The sequence below is a fragment of the Ranitomeya imitator genome, chromosome 8 (assembly GCF_032444005.1).
Source record: "Ranitomeya imitator isolate aRanImi1 chromosome 8, aRanImi1.pri, whole genome shotgun sequence".
In the NCBI taxonomy this organism is placed as follows: Eukaryota; Metazoa; Chordata; class Amphibia; order Anura; family Dendrobatidae; genus Ranitomeya; species Ranitomeya imitator.
In genome coordinates, this window is record NC_091289.1 from 173925616 (window position 1) to 173942969 (window position 17354).

The following is a 17354-nucleotide window of genomic DNA, read 5'->3' on the forward strand; positions in this document are numbered from 1 at the left end:
TGTTTTTAGCTTTGTGTTTTGGGTCATTATCCTGTTGCAGGACCCATGACCTGCAACTGAGACCAAGCTTTCTGACACTGGGCAGCACAATTCTCTCTGGAATCCCTTGATAGTCTTGAGATTTCATTGTACCCTGCACAGATTCTAGACACCCTGTGCCAGATGCAGAAAGCAGCCCCAGAACATATCAGAGCCTCCTCCATGTTTCACAGTAGGGACAGTGTTCTTTTCTTGATATGCTTCATTTTTTCGTCTGTGAATGTAGAGCTGATGTGCTTTGCCAAACAGTTCCATTTTTGTCTCATCTGTCCATAGGACATTCTCCCAGAAGCTTTGTGGCTTGTCAACATGTAGTTTGGCAAATCGCAGTCTGGCTTTTTTATGATTTTTTTTTTTCAACAATGGTGTCCTCCTTGGTCGTCTCCCATGAAGTCCACTTTGGCTCATACAACGATTGTGGGTTTTTCTGTCATAAAACGAGGGGTACCGACAATTTTGACCACGTGTGTATAAATATATATATATTATTTTTAATTACTCACTCTTTCGTTATGATTAAAAATATGCATTTTAATATTTTATCTGCTATAACCATGTCCACAAAAGTCCAATCTTTCAAAATATAAAACTTGTACAATAATTTCTTTCAAGAGAAAAACAATAAAACACCAGAATTTTATTTGGACAAAAAAAATTGATAAAAATGTCATATTTACACCAAATTTGTGGTAATACAAAAATCATATTGCAGCTCGAACAATAAGCCCTCAGGCAGCTCAATTGATGGGGAAACAAAAAAAAAAAACATGAAAAGTTTAAAGAATTGGTGCACAAAGCAATTTTTCATTTTAACAAACTTCTGATTATTATTTTCACTATGAACAAAAAAAATTTCAAATTTATACTGACTTAGAGAATCGTGTTTCTTGATGGACCAAGGTCTTTTTCTTTCATCATATGTATCCATGTTTCCTGGTCAGTTTTAATACGTAATGAATAGGGTTGAGCGACCTTGACTTTTTTAGGGTCGAGCCGGGTTTCGCGAAACCCGACTATCTCAAAAGTCGAGTCGAGTGAAATCGGCCGATTATGGCGAAAAGTCGAGGATCGACCGAAACACGAAACCCAATGCAAAGGCAATGGGAATTTTTTTTTTCTCTCTCTCTCTCTCTCTCTCTGTCTCTCTCCTCCGTCCGTCGCTGAACTGAAAAGCTGGTGTTACACAGTGCAAATCGCTACAGCGCACAAGCGACAACATGGCGATAGGCGTCCACGCCCCTAAGACCTATGTCATCACTCTGCCCACGCCCCTTCATTAGCTGAAAAAAATGGCGCCAAGCGCGTCATACGAAACGCGACTTTGGCGCGAAAGTCGCGTACCGCATGGCCGACCCCACACAGGGATCGGGTCGGGTTTCATGAAACCCGACTTTGCCAAAAGTCGGCGACTTTTAAAAATGATCGATCCGTTTCGCTCAACCCTAGTAATGAACATTGTTTTTACAATTGTAGAATTGCATTTTTTTAACACTTCATTGAACTATATCAATATTTTTCACATTTTTCAGTACATTCTAATATAAAATTAATTAAATTATTCAAAACTACAAACTAGTCTGGCAAAAAAAAACAAGCCCTCATACAGATTTCAAATGAAAAACTAAAAACAAAATTGATGACCCTTTTGAAAAAAAAAAAAAAATAGGAAAACCAAATAAAGGGTAAAAATTAAAAATCACCCAGTTCTTTAGAGGTTGAAAGTATCATCCACATGCTGCAGCTAATTTTTCCTACTAAAAGTGAGATGCAATGTGGATGCATTAATCTACAGCATGTCAGTTCTCTCTGCTGATTTTTCACTAGGGATTTTGCTCTTTGCAAAACATAGAAAAGATTTTGCAGCAGATTTGCTCTATCGCATGTGAACATGCCCATAGCAGTAGTAATAATAATAACCAGCCATGGAAGGTGGACCGGAGTCTATTGATGATGTAGAAGGGCCATCAATCTGAGTTTGTGGGAATCTCCATCTGCAGAATGAAGAGACAACATCTGGGCAGGACCTGCCACCACTCATCCTCCTGCAGCTGGTTTTACAACTCCACAGTCATTTCCGTCTGCTGATTGGTGGAGGACTCAGAGGTTTTCTTCACCCATCATTTACACATTAACCTGTCTTAAAGGTCATACAATGCAAACACTTCTATACATTTTATCAACAAGTCATATATTGAGCACTTAAAAGAAACAAACAACAATGTGGGTATGTGTCCTATCTATCTAACCCCCCTATATATATATAGGCTGCACCCAAATTCAAAATGCAAAAAAATGCTATACTTTAATTACCAATATCTGTTTTGCCCAAAGAACAGCTAATTGTTTGGCTAGAGATAAAATGTTGCACATATATGGATCCCTAAACTGGCCCTACTTTTTTTGCAATTTGAATTGGAATACTGTGTGCTTTTGTTTTTCTCTAATAAGGGAGATTTTATCATGGTGCTGCCATCCTCCATCCATCCCATGGATTGTGCGTTTGTCGAATCAATTTATATAAAATGTATCTAATCTGTATTATATTTGTCAAATCTATCTACATACAGTATATATCCTCCCATCTATTTATCATCTATCTACATAACTAATTATACATATATATGTATACTCTTGTCTATCTAACATATCTACATAGCGAATCTGTCTATCCTCCCATCTATTTCTGTCAATCTATCTAATATCTGCCTATCTATTATCTATTTATCTATCATCTATCTATTATCTATCTATCTATTATCTATCTATTTATTTATCTAAGGTCTATCTATTATCTATCTATTATCTATGTATTATCTATATATCATATATTTATCTATTATCTATTTATCTATTTATCTATTATCTATTTATCTATTATCTATCTATCATCTATGTATTATCTATATATCATATATTTATCTATTATCTATTTATCTATTATCTATCTATTATCTATCATCTATTTATCTATTATCTATCATCTATCTATTATCTATTTATCTACGGTCTATCTATTTATCTATCATCTATCTATCATCTATTTATCTATTATCTATATATCATATATTTATCTATTATCTATTTATTATCTATCTATTATTTATCTATTATCTATCTATTATCTATCTATCATCTATTTATCTATTATCTATCATCTATCTATTATCTATTTATCTATGGTCTATCTATTTATCTATTATCTATCATCTATCTATTATCTATCATCTATTTATCTATTATCTATCTATCATCTATTTATCTAAGGTCTATCTAATATCTATCTCATATATGTATCCTTCCATTTATTTATCATGTATCCATGATTTATCTATTGTCCTATCTATCTATAACCAATGTAAGCTGTGTTCCTCCCAGTGTGGGTTTGTTCCTGAGGTCTGGGAGCAGCCTGCCTTTACCTGTCCCCTGTGTGATCCTGTGGAGCCTGTATGGTGGGATTAGACCCCAGTCCATACTTCGCCATTTCCGAGTTATTCTACTAATGATGCCACTTGTAGGAGCCATAGACAAGTTGTACTTTGAAGTGCCCCTGATCTGCACATCCTGCTGCCGCTTTGTCACTAGCACACTGTACACACACAACAGTTGCCCTCTGTCTCCAGCCCCCCACTGCATCCCCTCCTGCACCCATTGACCAGTGCAGTCAGTTCACACTGGGGAGGGGAGACTGGGATGAGCTGTAATCCCGTCCTCGGGGTGACAAGAGGAAGGAGGGAATTTATTTTTAAATGACCTAAAAATCTGCACAATGACTGGTGATGCAGGGGGCACTGATCACTGATGGGCACTGGAGGGGCATTAATCCCCCAAACCTAAGGACATCAGACAGTAATTTGTTAAAGGATGTAAAGCCAGAGATAAGATTATTGTCAGGTGCTCCCACCATTCTCCAGGTTGTGATCTTTGAGGATTTTTGGATGAGCTGCTTATTCCCCATTATGCCCAGACTCAGCATTACTATCCCAGTTCCCTTCTGCAGTTTTCCAAGTGACACAAAAGCTGAGATCTTCCACAGTAAAGAATTACAGGTTTATAAATATTTACTACAGTGATCAATAAATACTAGAACAAAAGAAACAAACAAAAAGAAATCATAATTTTCAATAAATCCTTAAAGAAAAAGCAGTGATCTGTGTGTGTTTTATTGACACAATGACTTATTTGTATTCTTGTTTTAGTATATAAGTCTCCCCTTTATGTTAATAGACAATGTTACTATATGATGCACGATAATAGTAATGTATAAAATGTTACACTAAGGGAAAACATCTGAATGGTAACAAATAAGAATGATGATGGAGGTGATCATCCCCAGATGCAGTAATATCTTTTAGGACAATTGTCTTTGTGAAAGTGGACGCTGAGAGTTGTAGTTCCACTAATGAACACCACTGCAGAAACTAGGAATGATCATTCTGCATTACCCAAATATTCAATGTCCTGTAAATGTCACGTTATACTTTCCCTTTCTTTAGGGAAGAGTTCTCCAACCTGCGACCTCCTAATGTTTCAAAACTACAACACCTATGGGCTATCCTGACATGATGATGAGAGTGCTGGATTTGTAAACTTCTGGAGAGCAGCAGGTTAAGAAACTGATTTAGAGTGAAGACCTAAAATAATATTAGCTTTATTTAGATTAAAAAAGGTGCAAACCCGAACCAGGCAAAGACCCTACATAACAAAAGAGGCATGGTGCCCAAATATCTTCTGCAAACTAGAAGAATCTTTGCACTCCATCCTGTAAAACCCCAAAGCTACAAATGGAGCTAAGCATGTGTTATTCATATAAACATTGTTTTAATATTTGTTTATTCACATATCTAACTACCGATGTATCTATCCCATATCTATTTATACAATGACCTATCTATCCATCATCTATTATTTATCTGTCTATTATCTATCATCTATCATCTTTCTATTTATTATCGTCTATCTATTTATTTCTCTGTTATCTATTATCTATCTATTATCTATCATCTATCTATTTATCTATCATCTATCTATCTATTATCTATCTATCATCTATTATCTATCATCTATCTTTATCTATTATCTATTATCTATCATCTATTTATCTCTGTTATCTATCTATCTATTATCTATCATCTATCTATCATCTATTATCTATCATCTATCTATTATCTATCTATCATCTATTATCTATCATCTATCTATTATCTATCATCTATCTATTTATCTCTCTGTTATCTATCTATTTTCTATATATTATCTATGTATCTATTATCCATCCATCTCCATATTCACTTTCAGAACACTGGTAAATGCTCTTCTTAGTCGATTGCCTCGTTATCTCCTAAAATGTATATTTTTTTCTTTCTTTTATCCACCAGCACGTTTTACAGAATTTTCTTTTCCCACGTTAGAACTCCCTGTAGGTCATTGCGTCTTTTCTTTCACAACATTGTCGCAAACGTTTATCTATTCTCAGTTTAAATGTATCAGAACAATATGTTTTTATATTTTAACTTGTTTCCTATTGGTACATAATAAACTTCTTATATTTGATAGGAAAATCTGGATTTCCTAGTAGCTTCTGTTCCCATAAATTTGGGGAAATGGGTCCTGGATGGGACATAATATATAGTTGATGTTATTCTTCTTTACTTTTAACATATTTAGATTGAGATATATTGTTTGTTTCCAATCTCTGCTCTTTTGCTAAACTAACACTCCCAGTATCCTGCTGAGGTCGGGTCACGCTGGGAGTTATAGTTTTGCAGCAACAAGAAAGTCACAGGATAGGGACAACTTTTTTTTTACAAAATCAATAACTTTTTCCCTGCTGTATATTTTTTATACGCATGTAGGTATTATCTACCATATGTTTGTGTATAGTTAAATCCCATATTTTTGAGGGGATAGTGACAAAGGCAGAATAGATTTCAGGATTGAAATGTCTCCAAAAACTACTGGAAGCAGCAACGAGGATGGCGACCTGGAGCGGACACAAGTATGAAGATCATTATTACACCCAATTCTATATGATGGCAGAAATTCCAGACCGTTCTGCTTTACCATGTATCAAGCCCAGGTGAGACTACAACTCCCATCATGCTGTAGTTACATACGAGAAACAGATCCTTCATACAATCGATATTAAACGAATATTTACAGCTGGATGTCAGGTTCCAGCATCTCCATCTCTCTCAGGAAGCGATGCTGTGAGTTGTGGTTCCCCTGGATAGAAGAAGCTACCAGGAGGGAAGATCAGGATCGAAACTTGGTGATTGATAATTATAATACACAGTCCATATTTCGGGAAAAAAATGCAGATTCTAAACATATATCTATAGAGGTTACTTACCTAGCTCTCCATAGATCAATAGATGGAGAAAGAGATCGAGAACTAGATACGTGGAGAGATCTATCTATCTATCTATCTATCATCTATCTGTCTCCATCTATTTATCAATCATCTATCTGTCTCCATCTATCTATCCACACATTTAATTATCCATTTATCTTTCCATCTATGTCTATATTTCCAACTCTATCTATCTATTATCTATCTGTCATCTAGATTATCTATCTATCTATTTATTTATCAATCAATCAATCATCTGTCTCCATCTATTATCTATCTATCTATCCATACATTTATTTATCCATTTATCTTTCCATCTATGTCTATATTTCCAACTCTATCTATTATCTATCTATCTATCATCTAGATTATCTATCTATTATCTATTTATCAATCATCTATCTGTCTTCATCTATCTATCTATCCACACATTTATTTATCCATATATCCATTTATCTTTCCATCTATCTATCTGTTATCTAAATTATCTATCTATTATCTATTTATCAATCATCTGTCTGTCTCCATTTATCTATCTATCCATATATCCATTTATCTTTCCATCTATGTCTATATTTCCAACTCTATCTATTATCTATCTTATCTAATATCTATGTGATATCTATTTGTACTTTCTGTGGCTTTATTTGACATCCTGTATTTCTGTTACTAGTGAAATAAATCATTCCATATCTCAGCTGGTCCCTTCTTCTGCTTCCATCACATAAATCTATAGATTTGTCTTTTTTTTCCTCATCTCTTTTGTCGCAGGTTCGGTCTGCTATCACATTGGGGATGAGCAAATGAACCCCAACCAGTCTATCAATGTGTTCAACGCCGATTTAATATGCAAAACCAAACATCTGTATAATAATTCTGTTCTATTATTCATAAGGGAAAATCCACTGGACTCCTGCAGACATCCGCAGTGTCCTGTAGTCGCACCTGAAATAAAGCTGATTACTATGTTTTATTCTAATCCCCCGATCACCGATACCGATCGCTTTTTATCAGTTTTCTTCTCGGCCCCGAACGATCTCGTCGTCTGCGATTAGCGCCGACATCTGTAGCAGAAGCACTTGTGCTTGTTTCCACACAAACCTCGTGTTTATTGCTCCATCTTACACGAAGATACTGAATTAATAAAAAAAATAATCTCCTGCAATGAGAGCACGACATTAACCCCTGAGCTGCTGCAGCCCTCGGGTGTCAGGACAAGGAAGAAGTGACAATTTGGCTCCAGCAGTGAAAGAGTTAATTTTATTTGAGGCAAAAGTGGGGTGGGGGGTGCACTAATTTCTGAGATTCCTATTCCCTATCACATGCAGTTGGGGGGGGGGGGGTGTAGAATATTCATTATTGTAATATTGGTTTGGAGGTAATTACTTTTAATGTCAGAAAGATTAAGGTTAATATCATCTCTATTAGGCTGCTGCTCGGTAATTAAAAGTGGCGCAGAGGCTTCTGGGAACAGATGGAGGTTGCTAGCTGTGATTCACTGAGCAAACAGTGGGAGTGACAGGAGGGAGGAGAGGCGCGGCAGCAGCTCCGGCCAGTGCGACCATTGGGTGCGCACAGGATCAGACGCTGCGACATTCCGGCGAAAAGTCCTTTTCATTCTTCCAGTACTTAGAGCTATGGCAAAGAAGTCTATGTCTGGGGTTATAGCTTCAAAAGACTTATAAAAAATAAAAAACCGGTTATAAAGTTGTCATTAATTTGTGATTGCACAGAAAAAAATGTCAAATGGTCACGATCTGCACTGAGATTGTGATCTGGGACCTTCTATGTGGAGCAAACTTCACATCTATCTTTCCAATTCGACACTTGTACATCAGGGACAGTGGTCGCAGATACTCTGCACTGATTGTATGAAAAGATCTATTACAAATAAATATTAATGAAAATACATGGAAATCAGGGAAAATGTAAAAATAGGTGAATTTTAATAAAATTATACCCGATGTCAATTGGCTAGATAATGATACAATATTTACTAAAATGTAATAATAATGATAAAACTAATAATGCTGATTATATATGAAACATCATTCTATCTAGCTAGTGTGTGTGTATATATATATATATATATATATATATATACACTCACAGTATATATACACACACACAGTATATAACCACACACACAGTATATATATATACACACACACACACACACACATACAGTATATATACACATTATATATATATACACACACAGTATATATACACATAAACACACATACAGTATATATACACATACACACAGTATATATACACATACATATACACGCACACACAGTATATATACACATACATATACACACATACAGTATATATACACATACATATACGCACACATACAGTATATATACATATATATATATACACAGTATATATACACATACATATACACACACATACAGTATATATACACATACACACAGTATATATACACATACATATACACACACATACAGTATATATACACATACATATACACACACATACAGTATATATACACATACATACACACACAGTATATATACACATACATATACACACATACAGTATATATACACATACATATACACACATACAGTATATATACACATACATATACACACACATACAGTATATATACACATACATATACACACACATACAGTATATATACACATACATACACACACAGTATATATACACATACATATACGCACATACAGTATATATACACATACATATACGCACACATACAGTATATATACATATATATATATATACACATACACATACACACAGTATATATACACATACATATACACACACATACAGTATATATACACATACACACAGTATATATACACATACATATACACACATACAGTATATATACACATACATATACACACATACAGTATATATACACATACATATACGCACACATACAGTATATATACATATATATATATATATATATATACACATACACACAGTATATATACATATACACACATACAGTATATATACACATACATATACACACACATACAGTATATATACACATACATACACACACAGTATATATACACATACATATACACACATACAGCATATATACACATACATATACACACATACAGTATATATACACATACATATACACACACATACAGTATATATACACATACATACACACACAGTATATATACACATACATATACACACACACAGTATATATACACATACATATACACACATACAGCATATATACACATACATATACACACACACTATAACTAGATAAGATTGCTTTATTTATAATACACTATAAGTAGATACAATGATGGTTATATACAGAGAGATATAAAATTCACAGCTCCATGGAATATGTCAGCAGATACAACTATGTACGAATGCAGTGTCTGTTTCCCATTAACGCTTTGCTCCCCACGATTTGTTCCACCATCACTTATTATCTGAAATCAAATATACTTAAAACTTCAAACAATTTTCCAATCATCCTATTAAAATTTACTACTTAGTTCACATTATATCCATTCAAATGGATACAATAAGGCTGAACAATTTTTTGCTTTAATTATAAATGAATTGAAGTTAATTATAGGGATGAACAACTAAACTATCCAATGATTTACTGAACAAGTATCTGTACATATCTCAGATATGGTTAATATTTTGATATGATGGATATAAGGTGTGAAATATCCATAAGGTGTAGTCATGATCAATCTTCTGGAAATTATTAGATGCGAGTAATAACTTTTAAATGCATTTATATATTTATACCCATTAGCAATCAGATTATACCCACAGATTAGAGTTTATACATCATGAAGCCCCTCCAAATAAGTTAACAGGTGTGATCATGTCATGGATTCCCTTGTAATAACACCAGAGTGGAAATCTTGTACTTTTACCAACTCCTATCTATCTATCTATCTATCTATCTATCTATCTATCTATCTATCTATCTATCTATCTATCTATCTTCTATATATTATCAATCTATTATCTATCTATCATCAATCTATTATCTATCCTGCATTATTTGTTTCACTGTATTTAAACCTCTAAATTCATAAACATGTGGAATCCATAAATGACACAGATTGCAATTTGGCATAAAATGCTATAATATTAATCTCCTCTTTCATAGAGTTATATTTTGATAGGGTGCTTCAAAACTAAAAAGGTAGAAAATCTTAAATAATTTCACCATATCACCACCAAAGCCTCCACCATCATCGGTATAACCAGATTTGGGTAGTATAACAGAGCGTAAAATAAAATGCATAAAAAAACCTACAAAAGTTTTAAAAAAACCAACAAAAAAAAAAAAAAACGAACAAACTTTCATTTTCAACCTTTACTACTTGCCATGGTGGGTTTAGAAAAATTAGTGATAAGACATAAAGAGCTATGGTAGATCCTGAGGTACGGAGAATAGGAATGATATAACAAGTGTAGGTTATACACAGATCTCGAAGAAGATAGTGATGTTTTTTTTCCATCACTGGGATCAGCAATAGAGAAAAAAAAAAAAACAATAATAATTTTGTGAAATGTACACAACATAACAACCTAAAACAATAAGGAAAATAGACAGTAAATTACATTAGTTTAAAAAAAAAGTAATCAATTATATAATGTGATATTATAATGTAACAGATCAGTGCAGTGATGTTATGGGTTGAATTAAGTTGATTAATCATTATTGGTTAAATTGAGAATAAATGGGAAATGTTTATGTTCTATTAGAGATGGAAGAAATACTCACCTTTGCAACCTTATAAAATTCTTATGTCGTCCACAGTATCTGGAAAAATAACAATTTCTGATTAATAATAATAATACGTTGTGACTAAACCATTACATATTTATAATTATATTAGCAAAAATGTAATTATAAGGCATATTATGTCTACGAAGAAAAGTAATCTAAAAGAAAAAATCCTTTAAAAGTTATTGCAACGTGCAACTGATATAATGTATCAGTAATGTCCATTTGCTGTATTAGTGATGCCTGTAATATTTATTTGATAGTAATATGGATCTAACAGGGAGGCTGCTGGGTGAATGTGTGGAGTTGGCTGTGGATGAGACAGGGGGTCTCCTCGGGATCATAAACCAGAATCTATACAAGTGTCTCCCCTTCTTTCCTTCCTCCTCCTTCTTTCTCTGTTATCAGCTTGAAACAGTAGAACAAGTCGCTGACCAATCAGAAGTGAGCTTCTCCCCTGTCCTGACCAATCGGAGGCTGGGCATTGTTCTGAGCATTTGTCTACTGAGTGCTGAACATTGGGGAGCTGCAGCTGCAGACTGGGGCTGGGACTTTGTCTTCTACTGGTGGAAACTCCTTAGTGCCCTGACAAGTTGTGCTGCAAGGACTGAGCTGCAGGCTGAGAGCTGGAGCCTGGGAGGGGGATTCATTGGGGATCTGGGAGCATCACTCCCCCCACAGACAGGTAGATCGCAGGGGCACAGGGAGCACTTGGGCTTCATCCTCAGCAGCAGATAAGTGAGGGGCAGGCGACAGATCAGGGTCTCCGCTCCAGAGTCATGGTGTGCGGCCATAGGGCGCTGTTCACACGGTGAGGACCTTTCCGCAGGGAGTGGTGGCAGCCAATGTGGCTGAAGGTGCCCCCGTCCACATCGCTGTAGAGTGCAGACCAGCTGTGCTGAGGATCATGGAGATAAGCGGGGTCCCCTCTGGATCCCAGGTGCCCCCGACCACCGCGGCCACCTCTCTGCCCGTCGCCATGGCCGGGACCCTCCTGCGGGCTCCACAGCTACTCTTACGCGCAACAGAGAAATATCCCCGAACCCCAAAGTGCGCGCGGTGCCGGAACCACGGGGTGGTGTCAGCGCTGAAGGGCCACAAGCGCTACTGCCGCTGGAAGGACTGCATGTGCGCCAAGTGCACGCTGATCGCCGAGCGCCAGAGGGTCATGGCCGCGCAGGTGGCGCTCCGCCGGCAGCAGGCGCAGGAGGAGAACGAGGCCCGGGAGCTGCAGCTGCTCTACGGCACCGCCGAGGGGCTGGCGCTGGCGGCGGCCAACGGCATCATCCCGCCCCGGCCGGCCTACGAGGTGTTCGGCTCCGTGTGCTCCGACACCGGCTCAGGTAAGACCCCTGCACCATGGCTTCATGTCATAACGGAATGGGACATAGACGGAATGTGTATGATCATATTTATAGCATACCACGGCTAGTTATTATATTTATTAATAATAAGCAGTGGTTCCATGCAAGGGAAAGTAGGAAAATTATAGATCTACACACACTTACTGATTTATTCATGTATCTATACACACAAACACATCAACGGCTTTATTGCACTAATCGAGTTTATGTAACCTTTGTAATATTTTTTTCTTATTAATAGAATTGTTTAATACACACACACACACACACACACACACACACACACACACACACACACACACACACACACACACACACACACACACACACACACACACACACACACACACACACACACACACTTTACTAACAATAGTAAAAGTTGCATTCACTTAGTGCCCTAAAGCCATTGCTACAGGTCAGAACAGACCCTGCAGATACATGTGATTCTGTTCATTACATCACTGGACAGGAGATGTAGCAGAGCCGAGTTTGTAATGTCATTGCTAGACACAGCGATCCACTTGTGGGAGAGCAAATAAAAAGCGCAGGAAACAGAAAATCAAATTCAGCACTGCTGCCTCTTATATTATGGCTTTTATGTTGTGCATGAAAGTGACCACAGTGTTCATAGTAGAATTGATTACACAACACAAACATATATATATATATATATATATATACACACTGTATATACACACACACACACACACACACACACACACACACACACACACACACACACACACACACATATATATACATATATACACACACACACACACATATATATATATATATACATACACATATACACACACACATATATATATATATATATATATATATATATATATATTATATATATATATATATATATATATATATATATATATACATTTGAAAACCTAATAATTTCTGCCTAAAACAAATTGGAGCTTTTTAACTTTTTGTTTACAACTCTGAATGTTTTCAAGCCTCTTATTTGTTGCACATAATCCACATCCCACTTACATTATACACGTTTGTTTGGATACATGAAGTCTGACAAATCCTAGTAATTTTAGTAAATTAGAGTCGGGCGTTTTAGATGTTTGTCCCCATAATTATCTGTTAACTGTGATGTCCAGGTAAAGAGAGGATAATCCTCAGCAGAAAGAATGCAGGGGGCATGGAGAATTGATGAAGGCTTATGAAATATTGATTGGTCTATAGCTACTTATCTAGTTTCTTATTTTACCCATATTGCAGAATAATAGAACAATCACTATTTATGTTTTATTTTTTATACATCTTTAAATCAATGTATCTTGTGTTTGAATATCTGGTGGAAGTCTACAGAGATCTATTGGACTTCACGCTCCATTGCACTTTGACAGCTGGTCTAGTTCTAGAAGTTCAGATTTTCTTCTGTCTTGAAGTCACACAGTAATAATGTTCATCATTGTAATACCTGTGGCCTCATTGGGAGACATCTAACACCTCACTTGTTGCTTTTTTTTGTGCTTTCAGAAACAAAGATACAGAAGTTTGAACTATTCCCTAAGACCCTTATTTCCAGGTCTATCACTCCCCAGCAACTGACTCCTGGTGCAAAACCAGTGACTCCTGACAGTGAATCGGTGACTGGAAGTGCACAGGGTACTTCTTCCCCAGAAGGGAGACCAGGATCAGGTTCTGAAAATGGTGATGGTGAATCCTTTCTCAGCTCCCCTATGTCCAAAGTCATGAAAGAAGGCGAGGAAAGCCCAAGCTCCATCAGTCCACTGGGATCTGAATCTGGTTCAGACGCAGAGAAAGATGAGCAGGACCCAAGTTCTTCTTCTTCAGCCAGACAGAGGACCCCCATAGACATCCTCACTAGGGTCTTCCCTACCCAGAAGAGGAGCGTTTTGGAGCTTGTTCTTCAAGGATGTGGTGGGGACGTGGTCCAAGCCATAGAGCAGATATTGAACAACAGAGGTCAGGAGAAGGGTGATGAGACCTGGTCTAGAGAGGCTGCCTTACAAAGTATCCAACCATCAGTGTCCACCACACATAGACCCCTCATAGCTGGGGCTATCACTCCTACCATTGGGACACTAGGAAGTCGGTCTGCCTTTTCTCCACTGCAGCCCAATGCTACCCACTTTGGAACAGAGACCAACACCTACCAGTTGGGTGGACATCTAGGACTCAACCCTTTAAGGTTAGCATACTCTGCCCACAGCAGGGGACTTGCCTTCATGGCCCCATATTCCACAGCTGGGTTCATGCCCACACTAGGGTTTCGTCCACCCATGGACTATGCATTTAGTGACCTAATGAGGGACAGGGCCAATGTCCACAAAGACCAGGTATACTCCAATGGACTTTACAGTTCTGTGGTCAACAATGCTACAGAGAAGCAATGAAGCATGATCTTCTCGAAGTGTCTGAGGACCCTAGAGAAGAAAACTGTGGAGGACATGCTCCAGGAACTACTAAGAAACCAGGGTTCACCATCTTGGAAAGATCATAATTCCAATAGCCAAATTCAGGATATAACCCATCTGGAGATTTTCTTTGGTCACAGCAGAGACACATTGTAAAGTTTTCTTAAGATGCACTTTTTTCCTTCTTGATGAACTTGTTATTTTCTTGGCTTGACACAATAAGCAGCTTCGTGATGTCACAGTATATAATGTACACAGACAGATGAAATCTAATGTTGGGGTTTCTAAGTTATTCTTGACGTTGTGGGTGAAGTCTGTGACTTGCAGGTTACAAGGACATGAGGACCGAGTCTTGTGTGTACAGAACTGTAGATATGGTGAGGAGGCGGTGTTAAAAAAAATCATTTTCTGTCAATTTTAAAGTAATGCTGTTGGTTTAATTGTTTAGAAATCAATAACATCTATGTGTGAGCTTCATCCTTGAGCATTAGTAATAAATGGTATTTTTGAATCAGTTTTCCCTGTGTTTTCAGCATGTAACAGACACAATGGATAAATATATATATTTATATATTTTATACACATACATTACACACCCACAAAAAATAATAATATATTATACACACACTATTCATGTTTTGTATTAATTTGTATTAATTACACACTTTATAGCCATACTTTAAAACTAATGTGTGCGCATATGTATATTTTTATTATGCACACACAAATTACATATATATGTATTTACACACCTACACATGGAAGCCTGAATGTGTGTACATACTTTCCTAACATGTATGCTATGTAGTGTGTGTATGTAATATAGACACACATTCTAGATACATAGCATACATATTGGACATGTCCACATATTGTATATTACATATTACTATGCAGCATTTCTTAGTATCTGTCATTCTATAATATGCCACATTTTACATCTTACAAACAATAAGAAAACTATTATTTTCTCCAAGAACAGATTCTATTTTATTGTCCAGAGTTGATCATGTGGATATCTAATTTTAAGATATAATGTGTGTGCTGCTAATCCTATGATTGAACCCATGTATTTCTATGAGATTTAGATTAATGGAAAGAAAAAAATCTTTTCTTTTTCTTGGCTTTGTATCAGATCAGTCAGGACTATTTTTTGTTTTCTCTTTTTTAACATTTTTTATTTAACTTTAAGGAAAACAAACAAACAAAACCAATTTGTCTGTAATACTTTCTGTTGGCCTTAGGGCACACTCACACTTATGTCTTTTGTCTGCCTGTGTTTTTTTATGCCACTGATTTCGACAGATGTTTTAAATTCCATCATTTTTTTTTTAACAGGATTAATTTTGTGTTTAGAATCCTATTCACAAAAGGAAAAAAACAAAACAAAAGGCAGTAGACTGTATTTTCGCATCATCGTTTTTTTTCGTTAGAAATGTAAGAGAAGCAAAGCAAATCCAAACTCAAATGTGAACGTGTCCTCCTGAGTAAGGGATCTATGTTGTGTTAATTATTTTAGTTATTTCTATTGTTTTTATATATGTAACCCATTTAAATTGAATAGAAAACTGATACAATCTGATAGAACATAGATGTATCCATTTTCAGTCAGTTTTATGTACACCTTGTTAGGCTATGTTCACATTGGTATTTGGAGCCTTTGCTGCAGATTTCATGTAAAATACCAAATAGTGAATATGGTCGGTCAGGTGCTATCGAAATTCATCATATAAAAGCAAAGCAAACAAAAAGGTATCCGACCACTTGTATATAAAACTTCACCAATTTATTAGTACAGGTTAAAAGGTTCCAAGTTCATTAAAAATATTGTATCAAGGCAAAACCTGACACGTTTGGGACATAGAGCCGTCCGCAGTCATCTGGGTTCCATCTCTGCTGTAATTTTAGGTTTTCTGTTCCTGTACCAGAACTACTGGAATAATAGCACAAATATGAATAAAGCCTCAGGGACATATATAAAGATCGGCGCACAAGCAAAATAAATCTGGTGATACATATGCATCTTCATTTCATATTTATTATCTGCATATTAGAACCACAGTCACCTTGATCCATGAATGTAACATCCTGGTGTAAATGTACCAACATTTCGCCTGCAACTGTTCTTGGAAACAATCTACAATATGGCCATATTATGAAATTCTAATGCTATGTTCACACGTTGCGTTTTTGATGCAAATTTTAAGCTGCTTTTACAGCTCCATCAAAGTCTATGAGATTTCAGAAATCTCATGAACACACATTGGTTTTATGTTCCTGACTGGTTTTGAATACTGCAGCATGCCACTTCTTTCAGCGCTTTTTTTTTTTCCTTGTGTATTTGCAGCGTTTTCTTTCACCCATAGGAAACAATGGGTAAGTGC

General features: G+C 36.2%; 1 protein-coding gene across 1 annotated transcript; it reads left to right on the plus strand.

The window, feature by feature from the left end:
* The first annotated feature begins 11745 nt into the window (after window positions 1-11745).
* On the plus strand, window positions 11746-15481 carry DMRTA2 (DMRT like family A2). Its single transcript, XM_069737932.1, has 2 exons — window positions 11746-12535; window positions 14069-15481. The coding sequence occupies exons 1-2, from the start codon at window positions 12100-12102 to the stop codon at window positions 14947-14949; spliced, it is 1317 nt and encodes a 438-aa protein (XP_069594033.1). The 5' UTR covers window positions 11746-12099; the 3' UTR covers window positions 14950-15481.
* The last annotated feature ends 1873 nt before the right edge of the window (window positions 15482-17354 follow it).

Excerpts from the sequence above, each read along its gene's own strand:
- DMRTA2 (XM_069737932.1), top strand. The coding sequence starts at position 12,100 with ATGGAGATAAGCGGGGTCCCCTCTGGATCCCAGGTGCCCCCGACCACC. Across the intron at positions 12,536-14,068 it reads GTGCTCCGACACCGGCTCAG|AAACAAAGATACAGAAGTTT; the intron begins GTAAGACCCCTG and ends TTGTGCTTTCAG.